At 37.7% G+C, this 26,948-nt stretch overlaps 1 protein-coding gene across 1 annotated transcript in view; it reads left to right on the top strand.

Moving 5' to 3' along the window:
• The window catches only part of LOC149285346 (lysine-specific demethylase 4C-like), a 178,208-nt gene extending 161,940 nt beyond the window's left edge, over positions 1-16,268 (top strand). Inside the window, exons 17-21 of the mRNA XM_089495504.1 lie at positions 921-1,106; positions 3,039-3,209; positions 12,619-12,738; positions 15,273-15,365; positions 16,092-16,268. Of these exons, the coding sequence (XP_089351630.1) occupies positions 921-1,106; positions 3,039-3,209; positions 12,619-12,738; positions 15,273-15,365; positions 16,092-16,268 (747 nt within the window). The remainder of the gene's footprint in view (positions 1-920; positions 1,107-3,038; positions 3,210-12,618; positions 12,739-15,272; positions 15,366-16,091) is intronic.
• The last annotated feature ends 10,680 nt before the right edge of the window (positions 16,269-26,948 follow it).

The raw sequence follows: 26,948 nt of genomic DNA, 5'->3' as shown, positions 1-26,948 counted from the left end.
GTATGTATATATCTATATGTATGTGTGATATAGATAGATATAATATATACAGGCAGCATCGTGCAGTAGGCAAAGTGTTAAGTGTAAGAGCCATTTTAGACTATTGCTAATCTCTAAAAACTGTCACATTTATAGACCATTTACCCTGCATAATGGATACTAGAAACGGTGTACTGTTTGAGAAGATTTAGCTGTGCCTGATGCATGGCCCACTAAGCCCTTCATGCAGGAGGGTTTGCCCTTGATAATGAATAGAATTAGTTTCATCACACCTAAAACTCACGTACAAGTCTTGGTTTTCGCTAGTGAACGCCAATGGCAAGAAAGACACTTATTGTTTTATGGCTCATTGAAGTAGAACAATTTAGTGTTTTAAATGTTTCATTTTATCTTTTTCGTTTAATAGGTTTATTTTTGTATTTGGCTTGTGATGCCTTGTATAGCCAACTGAAGCTCCAGTTACGATGTATTGTGGCTGTAACTGATCAGCTCGCTAAATGTTTATTGGATGTTCGTGTGTCTGCTTTTTATTTTAGTGTTCCATGAGTATACCTTATTTTTATACTGTATCTTTTTTGGTGATAACATAACATTGTTTTATCGCTATTCTTTTTTTTTTTTTTTTTTTTTTTTGCTCTGTATAGTTCATTCATTGATGAGTCTATAACTTGTTAATCGTGCAGTTGCCTTAGCTCTTTTTGTTGTGTGTTCGCCTTAATACTGTTTAATAAAATGTTTGTTAAGTTTGTGAAAATATTTTTGATTACCAGGCCTAAACTGGCGAAATGGCATCATATCGTAGGAATGCATTATGAAAACATAGGCTACCTTGTCAAAACCCTATTATCCACAGAAGAACAAATATGTGCATGAGTTAAACCTTCACCTTTTTTTAAACGTACTCTCTTTCTCTTTTACAGAAATGTGCGTTCTGCAGACAACGAGTGAAAAAGGTTTATGGGGCATGTATCCAGTGCTCTTATGGGCGCTGTCCAGCATCTTTCCACGTGACCTGCGCTCATGCTGCGGGGGTACTGATGGAGCCCGACGACTGGCCCTTTGTAGTTTACATCACATGCTTTAGGCACCTGATCAATCAGAACGCGGTGAGACCTTTTTTTGGAACACTTCTCTTTCTATTGATTTACAGTCTTCTTGACCATGACCACAGCATTTCTGAGCGATGACTGTTCTTCTCGCATTTCTAAATCTGTCATTTTTATTAAGTATTAAGTTGGCTTAAGAGGCACGCTCTAGGCATGTGAGGAGCTAGAGCACGAGTCCCTAAAATAATACCAATTTTAACTACTTTACCATGTTTAGTGGTTGATACTGTAATGGGAGCATTTACCCTGGGGTTTGCTTTCGGTGGAAGAACACATAAAAATATTTCTAAAGCAACATTGATAACGAAAGCACTGCTGCTCTGTTATTTTTCTACAATCCAGTGAAGGTAAAAAAAGCAGGTGCCTGCTTAATGTGAGATAATAGATTGTCAGGGACAATGCATGGTTCTGCTAAGACATGTAGTATCGTGTAAGGAGACTGTATGCCAGTTATAGTCTGGTTATTGGTGCCTTTCCTAATCCTGTCATACAGAGCTGATGCATCTGCACATTAGTTATAGTCATGGTAACTACTATATGCCCTTTGTTTATTAAAACAATAAAAAGCAAAATGCAACGCTATAGATATTTAAGGACATTTACTGTAACAGGACACACAATTGTAGTATAAATACACTTTAGTGGACAACAAAACATTACGTTTTTTGGGACCAGTTGATTTTTGTTTTGTAAAGTAGTCTAATTCTGAATATCTAATATACATTTTATCCCATTTGTATGCCAGTACTAGGCTAATCATTGTAGTAGTCATTGTGTAATTTTCTGTATTCATACAGACGTATGTGGTCGAGTTTTAGGTGACTGATGTTTGTTCACACATCCTTTCTAAGGGTTTTATATTACATCGTAGCAAGTTGTGTTGATAAACTTGAGCCAGTATGATGAGCTAAATAATGCTCCATGAACAATTAACCTCAAATTGCCATGACAAGTCATATGAGAATGGCTCTGTTAAAAATATTCAAATTAGCACTTCACTGATATATTAGTAAAATTAGAAAGTTTCATTTTTCTCCTCTCTTCCCTTATCTACTGAAAAAGTAGTAAACTATACTTCCTAGACATGCACTTAATGGAAGCTGAGACCCCAATGGTATTAGAGACAGCTCCACTGCCACTATTCCAATTGATTTCAGTGGAAGCTCTAGATAGCATGTGCAGGAAATGCAATTACTATTCCATTTGCATAACATTTGTAAAAGAATAAATGCACCGTCAGAAAATTGCTATGTTGAAGCCATGTGTCATCAGAGACTGTTAAGTTGGTGAAGCTGCTTAAAACTTTCACTTTAATGAGAAAGTTAATTTGGCAAACATGATATAAATATATTATGCATATCAATGTGTATGATATCATTTGGACAGCAGGTAGATAGGAAGGTTCCTAATGATTAATGTGCTTTAAGAAATCATGTTCTATTGTGTGGAGATACAATGATAAATGAGTGATAATAATCCTTTTTACCCTTAGACGGTCCACATCTTCACAGTGTGTATGTTGTCATGGCATATATTTCTTTTAGCTGTTCCTTCTCTGTACAAATAATTTAATTAAATCACATGTCAAATTGCTACCTTTGTCAGCTGGATAGATGTAACTACTCTCCAGACTCTTCTGTATCTCTGTGGTTTTGGTTTTCTTCCCCAGATTAAACAGTGTTGCTGTCAAGTATGTCTTCATGCACAGATCAAAATTTCAGACTATATATAAAATTCTAGTTTTCTGTATCTGTTAACTAATTTGTTAGCCCACATATATAAATTCTATAAAATAAGCATGAAATAATTAACATTGGACAGAAACAAAGGCTTTGTTGTAAAACACAAAAATATAAATATATTTATGGTGTACGTTTTTTTTATTTGTGATAATAATTTGGTGTTTCCTTGTTTTATTTGATTTTATTTCAGAGAAACAAAGCAAACAAAAAGCAAATATCCATTGGACAAACAGTTATTGCAAAGCACAGAAACACAAGATATTACAGTTGCAGGGTAATCCAAATAACCTCGCAGACCTTCTATGAAATTTTGTTTGATGATGGATCCATCAGCAAAGATACCTTCCCTGAAGATATTGTTGTAAGTGGTAAAGACTGTATCAGAAATGCAGTTTAAGATTGTTCATAAATAATGTCAGACAGTAAATGATCTGAGGTATGAGAAAGCAAACTTCTATTTCAGTGGAACCTGGGGCAATCTTAATATAGGAAGACCTGCCATTAAAGATGGCTCCAGTGGTTATGTCTAATTTCAACCCAGAGGGACTAGAAACCATTCATAACTTGTCTCTTAATAAACAAACATTTCATGCATGATCTAAGTTCTTCACAAAGCTATACCTGGGAACACTTTATGTTTACTCAGGATATTTCTTGTTTCCTAAATGAGTGACTGACCACTATAGCAGGGCCCGTGCCTAGGGACAAGAAGTGTGAAGTTATGCACCTGTTCCTGCCGTTTGGAGCACTACTTCTTTATGACACATTACATGCTCTTTAGTTGTATCCTGGTATTGCAGCCTGAGACGTATGCTGGTTCTGGCAACATTCTCTTTTCTTAGAAGATTTTCCCTTTCTATAGCTAGCCTTATCTTCTTCGCTCACTACATTTGTCCACCTTTTTCCTTAACTATCCAGAAACTTTTTCCTGATAAACCAATCATTTGGTTCCTTGATGGATAAAGTATGGGAATAATGGCCTCCCTGATGTCCAGGTGAAACACCCTGGGCTCCACTCTACTGCCAGTTCCCGATGCCAATGAGTGAAAAAAGATCTCCCCCTGTCCAGCGCCCATTAGTCCTCTAAATCCTTTTTCAATTGAATTTTATTTTTGCATAATGCTAAAATTAAATTAACTGTGCCATACAATTTAAACTTTCTAAACCTCTGATTCTAAAAAGTATTCAAAAAATATATCTGTAAATGTTGGGTAGACTGTAATATTTGTATGTTTTTGACATTATGCATTTATAGTCTTTTGAGAAGTCCGAGTGACATGTTTATTTGCCAGCCTTTCTTGTTATGTTGTATAGTTCCCCTAACCAGTGGCGTCTCCAGGTTTCATATTTAGGGGGGGCACATGGGGGGCCAGGGACCAAAGTAGGGGGGCCAATTATAAAACGGTACATATACACTATATATATATATATATATATATATACACACACACACGTTAGACGTGCATTTTTAACTACATAATATGCACTTATCTCTTTGAAGTAAAGACTGTGATTAAAATATGATTTCAAAATAACAGCTAAAGTGACAGTTATTTTTCATTCTTTAATATTAGCCCCTGCTGACAATATATATAAATATTAGACCCTGCTGCAGATATATAGCAATATTACACCCTGCTTCCGATATATATTAATATTAACCCCTGCTGCGGATATATATTAATATTAGCCCCTGCTGCGGATACATACTTATATTATACCCTGCTGCCGATATACATACAAATTATACCCTGCTGCCAACATATATTAATATTAGCCCCTACTGCCGATATATAGTATTAGTCCCTGCAGCCAATATATATAAATATTAGCCCCTGCAGCCAATATTTATTGATAATAGGCCCTGCAGCCAATATATATTAATATTAGCCCCTGCTGCCGATATATATAAACATTAGTCCCAGCTTCCGATATATATTAATATTAGCCCCTGCAGCCAATATATATTAATATTAGACCCTGCTGCCAATATATTTGCCACACTGACTGCAGATCAGGGGAAGACAGTGAGAGTCAGTGCAGTGTTCCCTCCTTCTGACTGCACCGTGACATTGAGAGGTCCTCTCCCCTGTAATCATCCCCAGAGTCCCTTTGTCCCCTCATTCACTAAACCATAGCGTTCTTTTACTTACACCCTGTAGTTCAGGTATAGATCAAATAAACAACACATGGAAACAGCACATGCAACTGAATGAGATTAAAAAAAAACTTGTATTTGCAGGTATACATAAATAATGTATGGAAACATAGCATTGCAGGTATAAACCAACAGAACACACAAACCCAGCATTGCAGTTATATATATACTGGAAATCACATGTACACTCAGCACTGAAGGTTTAGATCAAATAATCAACACATGGAAACAGCACTCCAGGTATTGATCAACTGAATAAGACATACAAATCCTATATTTGCAGGTAAACATTAATAATGTATGGAAATATAGGCGATACAGATGAACAGAATGACACAAAACCCAGCTTTGCAGGTATATATCAATTGGAAATTACATATAAACTCTGCATTAAAGGTATAGATAAAACCCCCTAAATTACAGGCATAGATCACTGGTCACACACCCCAAAGCCAACCCTGGTGTCCACACTGCCCACATAGAACCTGACCAGCACCTAAGTTACACATTATGTCAACTTTGTCCCCAAACAGCTGAACGTACGCCGTTTTTGTCCCATAAAGACCTCTCCCTCCCAATCTATCCTTTCTACCCCCTCTCCCTCCCTATCTACCACAACTGCCTCTCTATCTACCACATCTGCCTCCCAATCTATCCTATGTACCCCCCTCTCCCTCCCAATCTATCCTATGTACCCCCCTCTCCCTCCCAATCTATCCTATGTACCCCCCTCTCCCTCCCAATCTATCCTATCTATCCCCTCTCCCTCCCAATGTATCCCATCCACCCCCATCTCCCTCCCAATCTACACCCTCTCCCTCCCAATCTATCCCATCTACCCCCCTCTCCCTCCCAATCTATCCCATCTACCCCCCTCTCCCTCCCAATCTATCCCATCTACCCCCCTCTCCCTCCCAATCTATCCTATCTACCCCCTCTCCCTCCCAATCTATCCTTATCCTACCCCCTTCTCACTTCCTACCTCTTCTGACTCTCTAACCCCCTCCTAACTTTCTAACCCCCCCTTTGAAGTTCACTTACCTTGGGCTTGTCCAGCGGTGAGATCGCGAGGTCTCTGTATCCCTGGTTCTGCCGGCTTCACTGCTGGGCGCCGGATATGACGACATATACCGGCGCTCGGCTTGAAATGCCGGCACTGCGAACCAGGAAGAGGCCTCGCGGTCGCGGAGAAGAGTGAGAGGCGCCGAACGGTTGCTGAGAACTTATTCCTCAGCAACCGCTCGGCGCCTCTCACTCTCTCCTCCGGGTCTATTAAAAAAAAAAAAAAAAAGCCGGCGTTTCAATTGGGGGGGGCACACCCCCCCTGCTGACGCCACTGCCCCTAACATATAGTGATTTATTCCCTTACTTCTTTTTTTACTGTAGGATACCATTAAGATTTATGTTTTTGAAAGCTTCTGGTTTAAAGTCATGGCTGTCAGGTGTCTTGCTTCACCCACCAGAACTGGATGTGTTTGCCAGAGAAAAATTATGATGGAGAAAACTATCCGTTAATAGCCAGACTCCAACCTCTTCCCTTAAAGGAACAGCCATGTGGATTTTTTTAATGTTAAATTTACATTGAAATCAACCCCCCCCCTTCCACAATCTCCTAGTGCCTTCCAGAGTTTCTCCATTTGATATCTGACGTCCCTTTTGATGGAATATGCTTACCTACTTGGCAGGCTCCAACAAGTGTATTTTGCAGCCCATGATGAAATCTAATGTAAAAATGAACCCTATAAGGGTTAAGCTTGGAACACGTAGCATAGCAGTATGATACTAGCTTCTGTCAGAGAATATCTGATATTTCTGCAATGTATCACTAATGAGACAGTCTCTATTAACCTACATGATACGCATAGCCTGACAGGTGGAAACTTGAAAATGAACATTTCATCTTACTATTATTGAAATTTAATTTAGGTAGCATAAATACGCCACCAAAATATTTTCATTACTAGGGCACTTCCATATACCAACAGTGCCTAAAATACAGTGATTCATATAGGTCATAATTTTACATACATGTTATGACCTATATGACATGGAAGCAGGGGAGGGCTCCGCATGGCCTGGTGGGTTGGGGGCAGCTACAGTGTTGTGGGACCCCACTGCATTCCCATCTCTGAGAGGTGGCTAGTCCTGGCCTCTTTAAATAAGGTCCAGGACTAAAAAATTGTCTCTATATCCACAGGCGGACCTGTATCTACAGTATATATAAAACTCTGGTGATCAGGATTGCAGTTCCCAAATAATATGGGAACATTAATATTGTACGTTCCGTGTTGTATATCAGACACCGTGCTCAATTCTGGTGTCTCATGTGTCTGTGGGGCATCTTTGTACTCTGGGAGGACTTGAATGTTTGCATATATATAGTTTTTGAAGGTTAAAATTCCTTCTATGTATATTTCTAATTTGCCTCTTTTTATAGATTTCCTTTGAAATGGGATTCAAAACGTGCCATACAGTTTGTTCCGAATAGCTTGAACTATAACGTGCTTTGTTATAGAAGTAGTTGGACTTCTCAGTGGATGTTAATATTTAAACTTGTGGCAGAAAGGTTTTGCACAGAATAATTGTTATTCTTTAGGAGCTCCAGAATGTTAAGCAATTAGGTGACGCACCGTGGAAAAAATGCATTTCGTTTATGGCAGAAATCTTTGATTGCGTGATTAAATAACATGATCTACCAGCATGCAGCCATTCTTAGAAAAACCTCATGAAAACTGAAACTGAAATTGGTATTGTATTGTGCGAAAGAATGCCAGCTAAAAGTGATGTTAGAGCCTTGGGCTGTTTAACCTTGAATGCATGCTTTTTTTTTTTTTTCTTTTTTTTTTTTAAATAAAAGCGTGTTAAGTTGTTTTAATTAGGAGCAGGTGAATATTTAATGGGTGTGCAAATAACACAAAACTCAATTTTAAGCTTAGTGAGCTTGCAGCACATTTGCTGCACAGATGGTAGAGTGCTTTAATTGTTACTTAATTGTATATGACAGTTAGAATTAATAGACTACAGGTCAAACATTTCGATGCATATTTTTAGTACAGATGTTTGTATTTAAAAATAAGATCTGAATAGTTATTTTTAATACGTATGGCATGCAAAAATATTGCCGTGCATAGCCGGTCGGTGCGAATGAGAGAAATTGGCCGCAGTCTAGGAGAACATGAGGCAGCGTGCCGTCTACCCACTGTTTCAATCTATTTCACATTGGTAGCTTTTACACGGGCTTCATTTGCTATGAAATAAATAGAAGTAGACGAAGTGTTTGTTGCTGTCGGATAGACTGGTGTCAGCCTACTGTTGGAAAGTACTCAATTCACTATTCAATATGAAGGTCTACCACTGAGGAGTTTCTCTAGCACCAGGGGCTGAGCTGTCCCTGCAACATGCGTAATTCAATGAGTGATTTAACTATTTAACTAACACTATGCAGGGCCAACCAAGCTATTGCTGCAGCAGAAGCTCATAGGGGTTGGCCCTTCATAATGCAAGGAGTTAAAACCACAGCTCTTTTGTCAGCTCCCTTTAGTGAATAGACCACTCTGTGTTGTATCAACTTTTTTTGTTTTCATTTTGTTATGTTATGAATTACTGAACAGATGTAATCCTGCCATTTTAGTTCCATTACATTTACATTAAAAGGATCTCTTCTGCATTTATCATGGGGTGTAGATAGGTTCCTATTCTTGTAGTTCTCCATTAGTTCACGGTGTTTTGAAATATTTTGTTAGTGCTTACATAATTTGCAGGTTAAACATTTACTTTCTAAGTCATTTTAGTGATAAAAGTTACATTTTAGAAATACAACTTTTTTTCAACATACCTTTAAGTTGCTTTTGGACATTTAGTTGTACTTATCTTAGCTAAGTGCTGTCAGATGCAGCCACCATAAATTTTATTTTTCAACAAATGCAATCTTCTACCTTTTGAAGACTAAAACCATGAAAACTACAGTCAGCATCCAGTTAAATTACAGGTAACACGGAGTGGCAGATTCCATGCCGTGAAATTGGCCAGTACTCCCAGTGTATTATTTCACACAGCATGTTGCTAAACTCTTTTATTTTTATTTTTTTTTTGCCTTTTTTTGAAAACAGGAGATATTCTTTGGTGTTTTAAACACCATCACATTGTGTTGTGTTTTCTATGGCCACCTACTGAGCAATAGGTCTGTGGGATGTTGCTGGTTCACGGTTTGAACCAGAAATAAACTCCAATGTCTTTCACCGCATATTTTTTTTTTCTTGCCGTTGTATAAAAAAATTTATGAACACCTTTTAGATATCAGAATATTTGAATTCAGCTAACACTCCAAGCCTCAAGTCAAGAGCCATCTAAATGGATTAACTGATATGCCGTGTTGACAATTAATGTGTTTCCTGCGCAGCTAATATATACCGTATTTGCTCGATAATAAGACGACCCACCAAATCTGAATATTAATTTAGGAAAAAAAAGAAAAAGCCTGAATATAAGACGACCTTATAGGAAAAAAGTTTTACCAGTAAATGTTAATACATGTAAACTATTTTCTTTAATAAAAGCTATGATTGAGAAAAAATATTTTGGTTTTATTTCCTTCTATTTTCCAACCTGCCCCCCAGTTATGCACATCTGCCCCAGATATGCCTTATACCCCCTATATGCCACTGTGCCCAATGATATGCCTTTTAACCCTCTAAATGCCACTGTGCCCCATGATATGCCTTTTAACCCTATATGCCACTGTGCCCCATGATATGCCTTTTGACCCCCTATGTGCCACTCTGCCTCCAGAAATGCCTTATACCCCTGTATGCCACTCTGGCATTTAGAGGGTTAAAAGGCATATTATGGGGAAGAGTGGCATATAGGGAGGTTTAAGGCATTCAGGAGGCAGAGTGGCATATAGAGGGTTAAAAAGGCATTTCTGGAGGCAGAGTGACATTAAGGGAGTTAAAAGGCATTTCACAGAGCACTCTGCCTCCAGAAATGCCTTATGCCCCCCATTTATAACTCCCCTGCCCCCCCCCCAACTTACCGGTGCTGACTTCCCTGTCATGTAGCCGGGGCAGCGTGTAGATCCCACGCGCTTACGCTGCAGCCAGAAGGAGGCGTGGCTAGCAGCGGGGGTTGTCTGCGTCCATCGTGCAGACCTTCCCCGACTGTCATAGAGAATTCCCCATGCCGGTGCCGGGAACACTGATCTCTGACAGCCGGGGAAGGTCTGCGTGATGGACGCAGACAACCCCCGCTGCTAGCCGCACCTCCTTCCGGCTGCAGCGTAAGTTGTCTACGCGAATCGCATAGACATCTACACACTGCCCCGGCTGCACACCGGCGACTAAGAAGCACCGGTAAGTGGGGTGGGGGGGGGCAGGAGGATCCAGGTCCCCTGGAGCTGCGGGGGATCTGGATCTTAGTCGTCTCATAGTCAGACCTATTTGAGGTCTGATTATAAGACGACCCCGATTATAGGACGAGGGGTATTTTTCAGAGCATTTGCTCTGAAAAAAAACCTCGTCTTATAATGGAGCAAATACGGTATTTATGCCTTTCTTTCAATGCACCCATCACTAACACAGAAACACCAAACCATGTTATTTACCATACCAGTTAAGTATTAGAACATTGCATTCAAATGTGGCACTAATTTCTGCACCTTATAGTAACGTTTGTCAAGTATACAAATGTGTTGCCCTGAAAGCAACAAGGGATTCTACTATAATTTGAAAATTGTATAAAGATTTTTTTTATGTATATATATAATAGAATGAGCAACTAGCAAACAACTAGAATAATATAGAAGACGGCTATAAAGTGCATTAAGGGGAGGGGAATTTTTAATATTTTTGTTTCATCGTCGAGGACAGACTTTCTATTTTAGGGATTTCAGGTTGAGTCACCTGTGAATCTCCTGTCTACCATTTGTATTTCCTCCATGGATTTCGAACAGGAAGGGCTGACTCTACATGACAGTTCTCACACTGTATCACATCCTTTTTTCCATTTTTATTTTTTTTCTACAGCTGTATATCTAGATCATTAGTGATCCATCACTAGGCAAAATCGGGAGAAATGCTACTATTAAGCCCTAGTTGACACTGTGATGATATGTTGGATATTTTTTTGTCTCCAAATACACATGATGGGTTATCTCAATCACTGCACTAAGAAATGCATTGAATGAGATAACCTAGAACAGCCTGTCATTGACTGCAGGAATGTAGTCCCTAAAACAGTCTATTCTGGTATTCCTGATATCATTACAGTATGCTATCAATCTCATAAAACATGTATGCACTCTTCCCATTGTTAACAGTTTCTGGATTAGAATTGAATCTGTAACTTTTTCCAGTTCACTACCTAAAATAAACATATTTAGTGGTATTTGAAGACTTTACGTAGATATATTGGTGTTAGGTTGCTGATTGTTGTTGACACGTTCAGGGAGCCTTAATAAATATGATTTTTTAACATGCTACTGTATACAGCACTGTATTTTATGCACCAGGAGAAAAATATTTTTCCCTTTAAACGCATGCTCAGTGGTTTGGTGTAAGCAGCATTGTCGACCACTGACAAACCCCAATGGACCATCATCACAAAGCTGTTTATAAAAACACATGTAGGCAGATGTAATTGAAGGGCTTAAATGTTTAGCTTCTGGGCCAGTGTGCAAAGTTTTTTTTTGTTTCAGTTCTACGTATGGGGTGGCAAGAGTAATAAGAACTGTTTGTAGCAATTACATGATGCTCCTTTAAAGGATTTTCTACGTATTTACTTTCTGTAAATACGCATCGGACAGGATTGGATAGTACATATAGAGCATGTTGGACACAACGTTTTTGGTTGCTTTGTTACTGTGCCATTTGCTGGGACTTTCACCCAGGGCTGCAGAGTCCGCTGATGAATATAACCCACTATTTATGTTATAGGACTGATAATGCTTTGTAAAACATGAAATTAGTTTAGTTTGAAAAGTTTCTAGTTTGACTGTTAAGGAAAGCAACATGTTGAATATTTCTTCATCAGTTCTAACTCTGTATTTGTTCTTGGTTATACGTCAGGTGTCATTTGATGCCATTTTTTGTGTGTGAATGAATGCCAGCCTCGTATACTGTACCTGTGGCCAGGCCAGGCCTTCTTTTGTTTTCAGTTTTCTTCTATGAACGTATGTTTTGTTCCGTTTCTGTATTTCACAGTCCACTTTATAGATTTGCAGTCATGATATGTTTGTGTTTGACTTCCAAATTTGATATTAAGTAATAATTTAAAGCTCCTCTTTATATTATGCAAATAACAATGTGGTGTCTACAAATAGTGTGAAAAACAGTGGTTATACTCTTGCTTTATACTGCCCTTTTCCCTTTGAAGGATGTTACAGATCTGTCCAACCATCCATCTGCCTGTCTTTCTTTCTAGCTGTCGCCCTGTCTATATCTCCATTTATCAACCCCCTGTATAGCAAGTATGATCAGGTTTACAGATAAAAAGGGATTCTATTCCCATTCCAGTGGCATAGCCCCATTCAGTAACTGTATTTTTATAAAACAGTGTGTCCTTTCAGCTTTGTTTATGCCGTTCGTTTATTATTCTGTACTTTCTCCCGTCTGTATAGAGCAAAGACTGCCTTAAGCTGGGTCCACCGGCAGAAGGAGAGACTGTCCAGGTGAAATGGCCTGATGGTTTACTTTACGGGGCAAGATATCTCGGAAACAATATCGTGTATATGTACCGGGTGAGTACATTTTTATTGTTTTTATCTATAATTGTAATTAAACAACCCTTGACTTAAAATCATAGCCATGGCAATTTTATTCATCCTTTTTACTAGGTAATTTCTTAAGGGCAAAGTTTGCTTTTGTTTGTTGATTATCCGAAATGTAAGCTTTTGGGCCATTTAACAGAACAATTAATGTTTTGTTTCACTTCTATCAGAAATGGCAGCATGTTGTTGCTATATCCATTAGTAAGTGTATTTAGACAATCTAGGAACAGAGGGTACTCTATGCCAAGCAGATTAAAATAATGCACCCTGAGCCATTTACCTTACAAAAATTGATGCTGATCTTTCAGAATGTAATGCCATTATTAATACAAACTTCACATTAAGCCCTTGTCTTTTAAAAATGCAAAATTAAGCCACTATGTTTTTTAGAAACTTTCCTATGCAGAGATGAGCATTTTGATGTATTTCAGAATTTCTCACTTGGCTGCATTTCATTTTCTCATTTTCTGCTAAAGAGGTTCACGTTAGATTAAATTTGAACTTAGACGAGGGAGCTTTTTCATCCTTTTGTAATGTTTCTCAGAACTGGCATTGTAGACACTGGTTTAGTTAACTGGTATCTTATAGAGTGTCACTCAGGTTGTCTTTTCTGTGCACGCATTTCTCTGAGGCCGTCTCGAAAACGCTGAAAGCTATTCAATTAATTTCCACTAGCGTTGAATTGGAAGCAAACACAAGGAAGAAATTAAATAAAGAAATCAGGAGCGAGAACGAAAAAAAAAAGTTTTAGCTGCAACTACATTAAAAAGTGGCACTTTAAATACTGATAATACAGAGCAGGTTATCTTTTTTAACAGATTGCATATTTAATGGAAATTCCTGAGGCAGACAACACAGACATATTTAAAGACCCATCCTAGTTACAGCCACTTACACGCTGTGCTAAACTTAGATTCCTCCTGCAAAGCCTGACAACTGGCTACATCTTTGATGCTTTTTCCAGCTCTTTGCAAGTTTAATTCATTAAAATATGTCATATTAATGTGCCAGCCCTTTGTGTTTTACTTGCAGACAGTTGTAGCCGGGAAACTTGTCTACATCTGCCTTTTTCCTTGCACAGAAGCTGTCCTGTTTTAGTTCAGTATTCAATATTTACCTATTTTATGGTACTATCGTACCTAGTGTACTTGTTAAAGGGTCAGACATCCACCCCCGAGGACTTTTACAAGCAAATAAGCGCTGTTTCTATTAGAAATGCTATGCACTGAAGTTATGGTAGCAACTGCTTTATATGCATACAGGGGCATTCCCAATGCATTTGTCCCTAGCTGAACGGTGAAGCCATCATTGTTCAGTGCCTATAGCAGCTTTGCCATCAACATGAACAGGACGGAAACACTCCACTGCATGGACAGTTACACCGTTCTTGTAAAAAAAAATAATGGGTGAAATATTGCATCTCTCAGTGTGGATATACTAAAGCTTAACCGCCACAATATCTATAATTACCGCATAATGCTGACATCACTAAAATGTTGATATAAAGCATTTACAGTGTTGCTCAGCGAGGTATTTATTTAAGGCATTCTGATTGTCTTATTGAGCAGCCATACCGCTACCTATGGTGAGTACGTCCTAAAAATAACATGGACAGTGGAAATCTCACCTCTACTTGTTTGATGCTGTAAATACTGAATGTCTGTGAGTGATGTTCCAAGTCTAAAAATACATCAGTTTGGGTCTATTCATGGCTTTTCACCATTGTCCACTCTGCTTGCCCATCAATAATCATTACACTCAAATCAAATCTTTAAATTTTATTTTATATGAGCTCTTACAATGCTGCAAAACAAACAAGAGAAGTCCTGCATTTCGCGGTCCTAAGATGCTTATTCATACCCTCGTAAAAGCACTAAAAGTAGGTTTATTCATGGTCTCTTTGCCGCTTTATGAGAGATCATATGTGAAAGATTTCACATGAGAGTAGTTGTCCATTGGGCAAGATGGATTCAAAATATGTTGGGATCATCTGTTCTGGTACTTCAAGAATATTTTTGGGTCTTAGATTACACTTAATATGTAATTTCTATGTCAGCCTGTTGCCTCCAGCTGACGTGGGAGACTCATGCTTGCTTTCCCCCTGATATCCTCAGTATGTACTTTTACTTCCTAGTAGTCATGTGTAACAATTTTATAGAACATAAAAACATGCCCTAACTTTGTTAAAGAGGCATTATATACACAATATGGAGAGCTTTCCTTAAAAGTCATCTCACTGATTTAACTATACAGGCTCACTTCTTGCAGAAAAAAAATATAACCATAGCCAATAATTAAGTTCATGTGTTGACATATTCAATTCGCCTTCAAACCCATAGTTTATCATTATAGATAATTTTCTCTACTCTAGCAGTTCAAAATATATTTGTTACATTATGGTTCAAATTCATGGCGTTGACAAAAAGAGCACTGTGCTGCTGATTTAATTGTTAAATTGAAAAGCTGCTGGTCAAAAACCATTCATCTTTCATCTTTTTCATTAGGTGGAATTTGAAGATGGGTCCCAGATGGTCACAAAAAGAGAAGATATTTACACACTGGATGAAGAGCTCCCCAAAAAGATTAAATCACGCTATGTAAGTTCTCCTAACGTAATTCTGCAAAATTGCTCCTAAAAATAGAGATACCTCTGCATAAATTTAAAAACATGATCAAAAGATTGCTTAAGTGCTTCTCCCCCTCCATCGTGGAGGACTTGGTCTTAGAGCATTGAATAGTATACGTGTGAGTTTGATTTTTTTGTGTACAGTCTTCAGCAAAAGCATGGGTTTTAGACAGGTCATTGGATCAAGCCCCCTGATTCCTAAGCAAGTAACCTCGTATATAATCATCATCGTCTTTACAAACCTTTTCACATAGACACAGTCCATGCGAAAGATCTACCATTGCTCATTAGAAAAGGCATCTTTAGCATGACTGAAGCTATCCGGAAAATCTGAGGGTTTTGGGAAGCCTTGAGGGCCAAAGGTTGGAGACCTGGCCCAATTTTATGCGAGTTCCAGATTTGTTATCCAGGTAGCCTACAAACAGATAGCAGTTTTTACTCATTAAACCTCTTCAAAGTGGGGAGTACTTGCTATTTGCTGCTGATAGATTAGTAGACAATTCTCAAATGAAATAAAGTTGTGGTAGGAACTTGGCAGCAGCAGGGTCTTATTGATAGCAAACGGTTTTGAGGGTTTCAGACATATTAAGGCAACTACTATCAGTTGTATGCCTTTAAGTACATGCATATGACTTGTAAATGTACCCTATTAGGCATTGTAAGATTCACATAGTTTAAACTACTACTCTCTCTTTAGTCCAGAGCATCTGATATGAAATTTGAAGATGCCTTTTATGGAGAAGAAGTGATTCGTGGTGAAAAGAAACGACAGAGGGTCCTCAATGTAAAGTTTAAGAATGAATATGTTGATGACCCTGGTTACCGTACGTTCCTCAAGAGTTCATTCCAGAAAAAGTGTCAAAAGGGACTGTGAAAGGTAACATCATTACTGAAAAGGAACTTAATTGGAACAATATGTTACGCAAATTGCACTAGAGAAGAAAGGAAGACTGGCATCTTAACAGGCTGGAAGCAAAGGACAATGTACATACATACATACAGGGGATTTTGGTGAATACCCGTCAAACAGGATTACAAGTCTGTGAATTGCCAGCACAACATCTCAGTCACTGCAGCTTGGTATGAACTCCCCAGAACAGATACCATAAATACAGCAATCACAAACATGTTTGGAAGTAAGTTTAGAAACTCAGGGGTCCGGTGTACTTCTCTTTCAGGCTTTCCAGGTTGAAGGCAACTGTAAAATCTAAAGATCACCATATAACAGGAAACAAATACCAGCATTTATTGCAAATATTCATCTTAGTCTTGGTTTCTTTGGATATGTTGTGATCAGAAGTTTTAGTGTATTTGTCAACATCACAAATCTCCAAAACATTGCTACTCTCATCTATACACCTACCTAGATCTTTCTGGGTCCTTTTGATTAATAAGGGCAAATGACTACAATATTTTGAATTTGTGTTTCTTCATTCTGTGATTGGCATTTACCTTTTTTGAGGGCCAGATGTGTCTACAACAAAATGCTTTGTGCACACCTCTGGATTTTGAGGTTTGTGAGTTTCACTGGATGAATACAACAAGCCTGGCTCATAGTTGGGAATACAATTATTCACCTACAGTGCCCTGTGCCAATACACACTCCATTTACAGCATAGTTATTTTTGTGGAGCAATAAGCAATGTTTTCTGGAAAAAAGTAATGTTCCCTTGTTTTTTTGGTATTTGTTTTTCCATACTATTTGACATTCTGGTTTTACAGAGTATTGTTTAGCAAATAGTGCACATGTACATATGGCTGTTAGAGAGGTGAGGACAAAATGGTCAAACAAAGTCACATAAATAAAGTACAATTTGAAATTGTGTCTTTTTTGTTTAAAGTGTCCTATGTTTATGCAACTATTTTAGTTAGACTTTTATCTCCAGAGGTTAAGATCTAAAACAAAAGATCTAAATGAAACCAACAACCTATTTACTAAAAGCTGTGTTGCTGCATATCTTACATTTTCTTGTGACTGGAAGTCTGTAGCCGGGGAGCAGCATGACATTATTCCGCAAGTTATTTCCTGCCATGTATTTTATGGAGAATATCTTGGAAACTCACTGCTCATGCCTGTGTTTATTTATATTAATTTTTCCTCCAAAGCAAAATATTACCTTCTAATATCTGGCTTTATCATGCTCTTCCTGGGAGACAGAAAAGGGTTGTGTTGTGTTAAAGAGGCAAGGCTAGCCATGCATAAATGTAGGGCTAGAACCAAAGAATCTTGAAGTATAGTCAGAAGTGGTTGGGATCTCGTGGGAAGTGGACTTAATTAACCTGGAGGTTCTCCCGCAGACCAGGAGGCATGGTAGTCAGCTATGTTTTCTGTAGCACCCAGGCAGAATCACGCCTTGACACAAGGAGGCACCTCTATGATCGGAAAAGGAGCATCACCTGAACATGCACTGATACCTAAAAAATAATTTTTTTGTTTTTCATATGTATGCATATAACAAAACCAATGGATCCATCCATTTTACTGAGTCTATATTACCAAATATGTTTGATATTTTATTTTAAATATATTGTACCTCTTTCAGCTCAGTAGTAACAAAACATAAGCTTATGGCAAAGCTAGAACTGGCCTAGTTTCCTATCCATTTTCACTGCATGTGTAAATACTGATATACAATAGTATATCCATGACTAAATATGGGTTGGAACAAATATATTCCAACCTTCCTTAAAGTCTGACCCTGACTTTTGTTTAGGCTCATTATAAAACTTAAACATACTAGAAATTGTCTTTGTTTCAAAATGAAAGGAAAATCACTATCTGAGGGTGCCACATCGACATGGTATCCATGTTACTGTAAACAACTGTGTCACTGGCCACAGGTTCTGTATCATTTAGATTACCAGACATTTGCAACAATGCACAGTAAAATTGGCTCATAGACAAGGGCAGAATGCCAGTACAAGTGGGCATTTTGTCGTCAAATTAGCTTTAAAGAGCCGGTACTGAGTTCTTCTATTTGAAAACAATGCAATAACTTACTGAGCTATTAGTTACCCAAGTCTGTCTTAATATATAGTGATGTATATACACACACATATACATACACGTGTATAAAGTGCCCCTGTATAAGGTCTCATGCGCCTGTACTATCTAGCCTGTAGCATTCCTCTGTAATTAAGGCTTATGTGCCTGTATTATGAATTATTGAAGAAGAATCCTTTATGAAGTGCCTCACATTAGTTCCACCCATTCATTGGCTTCGCCTCGCTGTTACTTAAGTCTATGTGTATATATATATATATATATATATATATATATATAATCTTTCTTTGCGAGAGGGATTGTGAAATTATTAGTGCGAAGGGAAGAAACCCATTTAGTGAATGCAAATACTAAAAGCTTATTCCATCTCAATACAAAAATAACTACAGCTACAATATTGTGGCATTGTGCAATGAGCCAGTTATATATAGACACATACAAAATGTGTTACATATTTCTAAGAAGAAGGGACATCAGGTTGGAATTACCAGTTGGATTAGTTTTCAAAACTGTAGTAAGAGAGGCATGTGTATTCTTTACAATATAGTAGGCCTACCTGTAGTTTACCTTATATTGTGTACCTCCTGATGAGCTGTGTCAGTGTGCAATAACGATGATATGATTTCTAAAGATTAATTGTTAGGGCAATAGAGGGAAATTGTGTGTCTCGTTCACTCTTTATTGAAAAGTATTGTTATGGTCGTTTAAAAAAAGAACATTAACCCCTTAAGGATAATGGGCGGTCCCTAAACCCATTGAAAACAATGCATTTTGAGCCCGTACATGTACGGGCTTTGTCATTAAGGGGTTAAATATACCAATTAAAGTAAATACTCTTTTGGCTTTTGGTATACACACTTTAGGGCATATGTATAAAAATTGACCCTGATGCAGATTTTGAAAAGTGGCCATATCATAACAACAACCAATGGAATGTTCCTGCTGTTGGTTGCTACCTATGGTGATAATACCTTAACCCTTTTGTTCTATATCTAATAGTTATTATCACAGATTCATAATTCACTGTAAAATGATCGGGTGGTATATACATATTACACATTTTAACCCGTTCAGTCCCGTATGGACGTACCGGTACGCCCCAAAAAACACATCCCAAGAATCCCCTATGGATGTACCGGTACGTCCTGCCCTTCACGGGAGATCAGGCTGGCTTTTTGCTGCCCGATCTCCTGTAACAGCTTCCGGCACGCACGCGAGAAAACTGTTACATTTTTAAATGGTGATCAGGCATTCCCTTCCGGGTCGCGTCACTGCTGATGTTATCCGGATGGTCATTGGAGGACAGGATATCCCCTGCAGGGATATCCCGTCGCTGCGATGAGGCACAGACACTGTGATCTTTATGCAAGTCTGTGGTGACTTGCGTAGAGATCACAGTGTGATCGGTACAGGGGGATCGCAGGGAGTAGAGTGAGAAACCATGTTTAAAAGAAGGATGGTATCTCTCCTTGAAAAAACAATATATAGTTTACATGGGTACACTATTCACAGGAAAAGAGAATAATCGCTAAACCGACATACCCCAAAAATGGCAAAATTGCTCCAGGACTTGAGATTTAACAATAACAGGAATTATTTTTATTTATTATTTGTCACTGCATTTCGTACCCTCTATCACTTCTTGGTTTTCTCATAGGTTGTTGGTTTTCATTAGATTGCAGATTTTATTTCATACAGATACAAAGTTATCAAATACAGTACTCACATTTTCACAGTCTTCACATAGTACTATAAATACCTGTGTACCTGTCACCGCAAAACTCCAGAAAACCTTTTTTTTTTTTTTTTTTTTTTAAAACAAGATTTTTATAACTAATTTTACAATGAGAAAAAAAATATATTAAAAAATCAATTTCTTTTCCTTACTATATATTTGAATCTGCAATGCTTCCTAAAGAATTTAAGCTATTAAATAAATGATTTGTTAATGCTTTGCATATTAAAATTGTTTTACGCAATGGTTTATTTTTATGTTATTATTGTAAAGTTCGTTTTCTTTTAAATAGTAATATTGATCTTAATACTTAGATTTGTTAATATAATCTTCATTTTTCCTCTTTAATTTAAATTTTATAATACGTTAATTAAGAGTTCTTGTTACGTGCTCCTCTTTCATGGTACCAATTTCAATATTTATTTTGGTTCTTGTAACTTTCTTGCCCTGGTATGTTAAGATTCTAAAATAACACAGCAACTCAAAGTTACTACAAATATTAAACCTCCAGTACATAAGGTTTCATATATAGTAGTGATGATTTCGACAGTGCAGGCATGTGTATTCATAAGTCTTGAAACATGTATGTTGTATTTACTGTATTAAAGTGAGCATGGCCAAAAAAAGACACACAGAAAAAGTAACTTCAAGAGTTCTTGTTGCTGTTGTAACAGTTTTAAAAAGCTTAATAAATACATTTCTATTTTGCTTGTACTTTGATGGGATTTGTACTCGTGTTGATATATTCAGCTGTAACTAACATGTTTGTGTAGAACCACGTTACATGCTGTTGTGCAATCATCCTCAAGGACCATTGCGACATCTTGAAACGTTACGTGTTAAATTTATTGATCACGTGTTCCAGGTGGGTCCCAATGTAGAGTCCTGTCCTCAGGTACCCGATTGGTTGGTGTTAGTCATGTGATTCCTTTGTACGTCTGATTCTTTCCTTGTTGGTTTGAATATATATTTTCAAACTTCTTAGGAAACAATTAATAATAATTACAATAATGTTTGAGTTCTGAGTCTTTTCCAGCGGTTAAAAGAAAACTACTTATTCTGAGCACTACTAGCAAAGCCTCTTGGTGAGGCAGACTGTCCATGAAAGTAAGCAACTCTTTTCTTAGTGGTTTGTGCATTAACATATCCAAATATAAGCAACTCAATACTATGATTTTACCTTTACCATTTATAAAATAATCTTGTTGATAATTATAGGGCCACCAATGTAGACATTTTCCACTATTGTTAAATGGTGCGTAAAACAATGAACATAACAATAAATATCGCCATCAGGTAAAAACGGCTTTGGTTTTTGGCTGCCCAATGTTAGAAACCCTCCTGCCTAATCCATTAAATATCAGATGTGTCCATCTTTGCCCTCCAAAAGTTTTGATATAAAAGTTCATTTTACTTCATTTTAAGATGAAATCAGTAAACTAAGTTATGATGCTATACCTATTCAGGCTACAACATAAGCAAATATTGGACAATGTATAGGGTCTTACGACTTATTAGCTCCATATTGGCAAGCTTGCTAGTATTTTCTACATTATCTGACAGAATTGCCAACAGATGTATAGAACAGTAGAGCATTTTTACTGTCTTTTTTACACCGATCTCTCATATGTGGCACCAAGTGCAAATTAATGTGCAGTATTTTGGTTCCTTGTAGGCATATTACGAGTTGAAAAACCTTGAATTTCAAGGGTGACTTTCTTTAAGGACTCACATTTGTAAATATATCAAAGATCAGTTTTCCTCCTCCTACAGAGCTAGGTGGGGGCTGTATTATTGCAAACGCTCCTACAACCTAGAAGGAGTTGGGATTATATCACACAAGAGGTAAAAGTGCCAATGCTTGAGATAGACCGGCCACATAAGTGTATCTCATTGTAAACAACAAATAAATAATATAGTTGAACATAAGTACAGAAAGTAGTGCATTTGGAGATATAGATATGGAAACTGCCATTAAATGTTTTGAAATCGAGAGGACTTAAAAATTAACCCTGAAATGTACAGCCAATCAGAGAACATATTGACAGAGGGGAGATATTCAAGTAGAGGGATGGGTAAGAAAGTGGGCAGCAGCGTTTATGATGGATTGTAAGGAGACAAGATAGGTTTAAGGGACTCATCTAAGAGTTGCAGCAGTTAAGACAGGAGATAATGGGTGTATTAACAAGAGCCTTAGTTGCATCTTGTGTTAGGATGGTAATGCTTTGAGGATCTATGTGGCCATTTTGTGAAATAGACTGAATTTGAGATTAGAGTCAAGGGTGACACCAAATCAGTGAGTGTGTGGGAAGGATTGATGATTAGTCCATTGACGTTGAAGGAATGTTAGCATTGGATGGAGGGAAGATAAGAAGTTCAGTTTTGAAGAGGTTGAGTTTTAGGAATCATGTAGACATTTGGATAGAAACAGAGGCAAGGCAGTTAGTGACACCAAGAAGGAGGGACAGAGAGATTTGAGAGGGTTGGTCTGTAGTTGGTATACATGCGGTACTGATAGGCAATGGATGACATTACTTTGCCAATGGGGTATTGTAAAATAGGAACAGAAGTCTTAGAACTGCGGTTTGGGGTGCTTGAGGCATGATCAGAATAAGGTATAGAGCAACATGTAACCGACTGGAGTATTAAATAACCAAACATCAACAAATCAGGACAGACTTTAAAGGTCTATAAATGTATTCTGATTATAATGACAATGAAAATAAGTGTGAGGCATTTCAGACTTCTTTCTCTGTAATGACTGATGTATTGTTTTGCTTTTTCTTGTAGGCAGATTCTCGCCTGACCTTATGAGCTATTAAGTAGTTTTACCTACGAGTGCACTTTTAATCTGTGATTATTTTCACCTGTCACGTTGATTAGATCTTAGTCTATTAATCAGTTTAAAGACAGATAAATTGCCATGGATTTCGGAGTTGTTTGTTGCACTTATCTTTTGCAAATATCTCTTCCCCAAAGAGGATATATATCTGTAAACTGTAGCCATTTGGCATACGGTCATCACACCTTAATTGTAGACAATGTGGCACTCCCTAAGGGGATAATTTGTCTCCAATTCTGAGATGTAGGAGTAGATTAAATAACTATGGTAGCTGCTGAAGGAGGTTGTTGTTACAATTTAAGGTATTTCTGTCTAATATCTATTATGTTTATTATATTTTGTCAGAATATGTTCTTACTTGGTGTTGTCAAAAATCAATTCCCAAAAATTAAACATTTTCAATTTACAAAACTTTTTTTATTTTATAGAGATTTAATGTTTTTCATTTATTAGTCAAATCATTTTAAATTAGTGTTTTTTTCACTATAAATAAAAATATTCACCATCTTTATTCCAATCATTTGTTTTTTAATCAGTTTTGCTGTGGGCTATGTTAGAAATGTGTTGAAAACATTGAAGAGCACATCTTCATTCAGTGGCATTTACATTATTTAAAAGATAAATGCTACTTACGAAACTCTTTCCCCTTCTCCCGCTTTATTTTCTAAAGGAACAAGCTCTCCCAGAGTACCTTTCAAGCAGTCTTATACAGCAGTCTTGGCTACAAGTCCACAGCATGATAATAGATTGGCTGGGCGGTTGCATATTTGTGGTTTTTAAGGTTAACCTTAAATTCTGAAGAGCAAACACAAATGAGCTTCTGCTTCAAAAATACTTAAGGATTGTATTATACATTATGCTGGACCAGTTGAGTCATGCTAGAAAGTGATGACCATTTGTAATACATAGTTAATGCAGGGGGTTTAGACTATAACTCTCTTGCCGACTCTCAAGTCAGTGAGAAATCCCCACTGTGTTTATTTAGAAGCCATTATTGATTATGTGTTCTTAAAAATTAAAAGAAGATTTGAGGCTTTTAGGAACACAAGTTATATGTTAAACAGCCTTGTTGGTCTTCAGGGGCATATGAATAAAGATAATTTTATTGGGCGAAACCAGGCATTGGGGTGCCACCTGTCCAGGCTTTTGTGGCAAGTCCTGGACTAAATACATGTCCATGGGCCAGGTCTATTTATCTATTCCGAACTTCTCTGGAATCAACCAAAGAAGGACAGCTGCCCTTTGAAATCCTGGCGCCGAAGCTGCTGCTAAGTGTTACAGTGTTAACCTCGTATTAACCCCTGCTAGAAAACCAGCATAAAACGACGATAAAAACGAATACAAAGAAGGTATACAAATACTCGCCCCAAAAAACTACACAGTCTACTAGTTAAGCCCCTGGATGCTGGTATTCAGGTGAGTCACGTACTGTGATGTTACATAAACTCATTAACTAATCCTACCAGTAACCTCAGGAGTATTCTGAGACAAGCACTAAAGAATGAACATCAGCTAATTAGTAGGCACTTTGTGGGGTTTAATTTGGTGAAACACATAATACGCACATAGATATTTATGGTTTCTCATGATGATAGATATTTAATTATATATTTTATCATTATGATCAAGTATAGGCTGGCCCTGGGGGTAGGGCCAATTGTGCCCCAGAACGATTCACAATTCTTCCAACAGGTTCAATGAGGTCATATGGTGATGATGAAAAATGACTAAGGTGTGGCAACTACTGTTTAATGTTAAGAAATGTGAAATAATGCACTTGGGACACAAAAATCCCAAAATTATAGCATTGGGGGGGGAGAGGGTAACCTTGAAAAAAAAAATTCTGGTGATTTAACTGTAAGCATAAAATGCAATAAAGTGGGTTGTCTACCTAGAGACATTAGTGTACAGTTCTGCTGACCCCATCTCCAAAAGGATTTTGACATTTAGAAGATAGTTCAGAGGGAGGCTATTAAATGATAAATGATTTGCAGGAAAGAAAATCAGGAAAGACTAAGGGATCTCGATATGCATTGTTTGAAGGAAATAAGAGACAATTTATTATTATTATTATATTTTAAGGGATTTAAAAAAGTTGAGGAAGGAAGTTTTCTTCAAAGAACGAAATGTACCGTATTTCCCCATGTATAAGACGATCCCATGTATAAGACGCACATTCATTTTAGAGTGAGTGAGTGAGTGAGTGAGTATGCGTTAAGTGTCCAAAATTCTTCCAACAGCTCCAGTGGTTTGACATAAAAATTCTGTGTGGACCATAGTGTGATAATCCATGGGTGCAAACATGTAATTTAAATGCACTAAGGTTATCATTCACTCATACTGACCATGCTGTAGTAGATATAGATTGGAGTAGCAACTCCCAAGTGTACAATAAAATAGTACTGCTATCAGTATTTAAGTGTACTTAATAACTTAGCTACACTGAAATATATAGGTTGACCTTGCTGATTTGGAAGATTTTTGTATTACAAAAATATAAAAAATGATATTTTATTAATAAACAGTTTTCTCACTAAATTGAGTCTTTTGTAAGCCCTTGGCAAAGCTAATATATGAGTAAGTGGACTAGTGAAGCTTTTTTCCCCTGACACCACAATTGTAATTTTACATTGGCTGCTTTTTTGTACCATGAAATCACTTAAAGTCCCTATCGTCTCTAAAAGTTGCTTAGCTGTGACAATTGTAATGTACTTCTAATTGAACTCAGAAGGAGTTGCACGGTATGTTTAAAACACTAGCAGCAGTTTGACTGATTAGCTGGATGCCTGCCACTTATCTTTCCATATCAGTTCAAATACAGCACAGACCTCCTTAACATTTTCACATATGAAGGGAAAGAAATGCAGACACACAATGTTGTGTTGCATTTACAAATTAAAATAAATAAAACCTACTTTGATCTATTTTTCTTTCATTCTCCTCTGATATTTTCTACTGAATCTGGATTGAGATTATAACTCAATATAGGAAACAAGATATAGCTCTGGATCTCCTCATATCTGTATACCTATTCCTTCTCTTTCACTTTCTCTGGCGAGACATCAGATCAGTCCTTGGTCCTCTGTTCTTCTCTATCAACACTCGCTCTCTCTCCCCCACAAATCTTCTTGTCTCTCCCTGACATTTCTCCTTCTCTAATGTCTTACCATATGTCACAACTGTACCCAAAACTTAATCTATTTTAAATTGAATTTGTTATTTTCCCTTCTTCAATTTCTACCCTAGTACCTGAATTTCCTATCTCCATTAACAACACTATCAACTATATCAACACTAAGGTCACCTTTGACTCAAACTTTTTCTTCATCCCTCACTGTGACGGGACCAACCTGTACTAGGTACTCCCGCCGAACGTCGCTTCCGCCGACCCATGGCTACCGGGACACCAGCGATTAACCCCTTCAGCGCCAGACAGAACCAATGTGCAGAGAGAAGGGGCTGCTTTACCACTGTGGCTAGCCGAAGCTGAGCTACACAGTGGGGCTATTGTCCTGAAAAGGACAATAAGTGTTTATAGCAGAGGACACAGCTCTTCAGGAACCTCGGTGGCACTGTAGTATACAGAAGTATAGCAATACAGCGCTCTACCGCCCTGATAAGGATAGCGCTACCCATGGGGTAGCTCCATATAATAGTGCTGTGGTCAGGCCGATGGTGTCCGGGCTATGAGTGGTTAAAGTCCGTGGGCAGGACATGTGGCACATGGACAGGGAGAACAAAAGCATAACAAAAACTACAACATATACTGGGAAATGGAGTCATCACAACAACTATTACAGGTGGCACCGATTAACCCGGGGCCGTCACACTCACATTTAGTCCCTCCAAATATCCTGCTACTTGCACCTAAAAAATATCTCTCATATCTGCCCATTCTTAACCCAAGAAGCCACAAAAGCCCTGGTTAATTTCCTTATCTTTTCTCACCTAGACTATTGCAATACTCTTCTGG

The sequence above is a fragment of the Sceloporus occidentalis genome, unplaced genomic scaffold (genome assembly GCF_023333645.1).
Source record: "Sceloporus occidentalis isolate IW3139 unplaced genomic scaffold, rSceOcc1.0.p SCAF_80, whole genome shotgun sequence".
NCBI lineage: Eukaryota > Metazoa > Chordata > Lepidosauria > Squamata > Phrynosomatidae > Sceloporus > Sceloporus occidentalis.
This window is presented reverse-complemented; position numbering and strand designations above follow the sequence as displayed.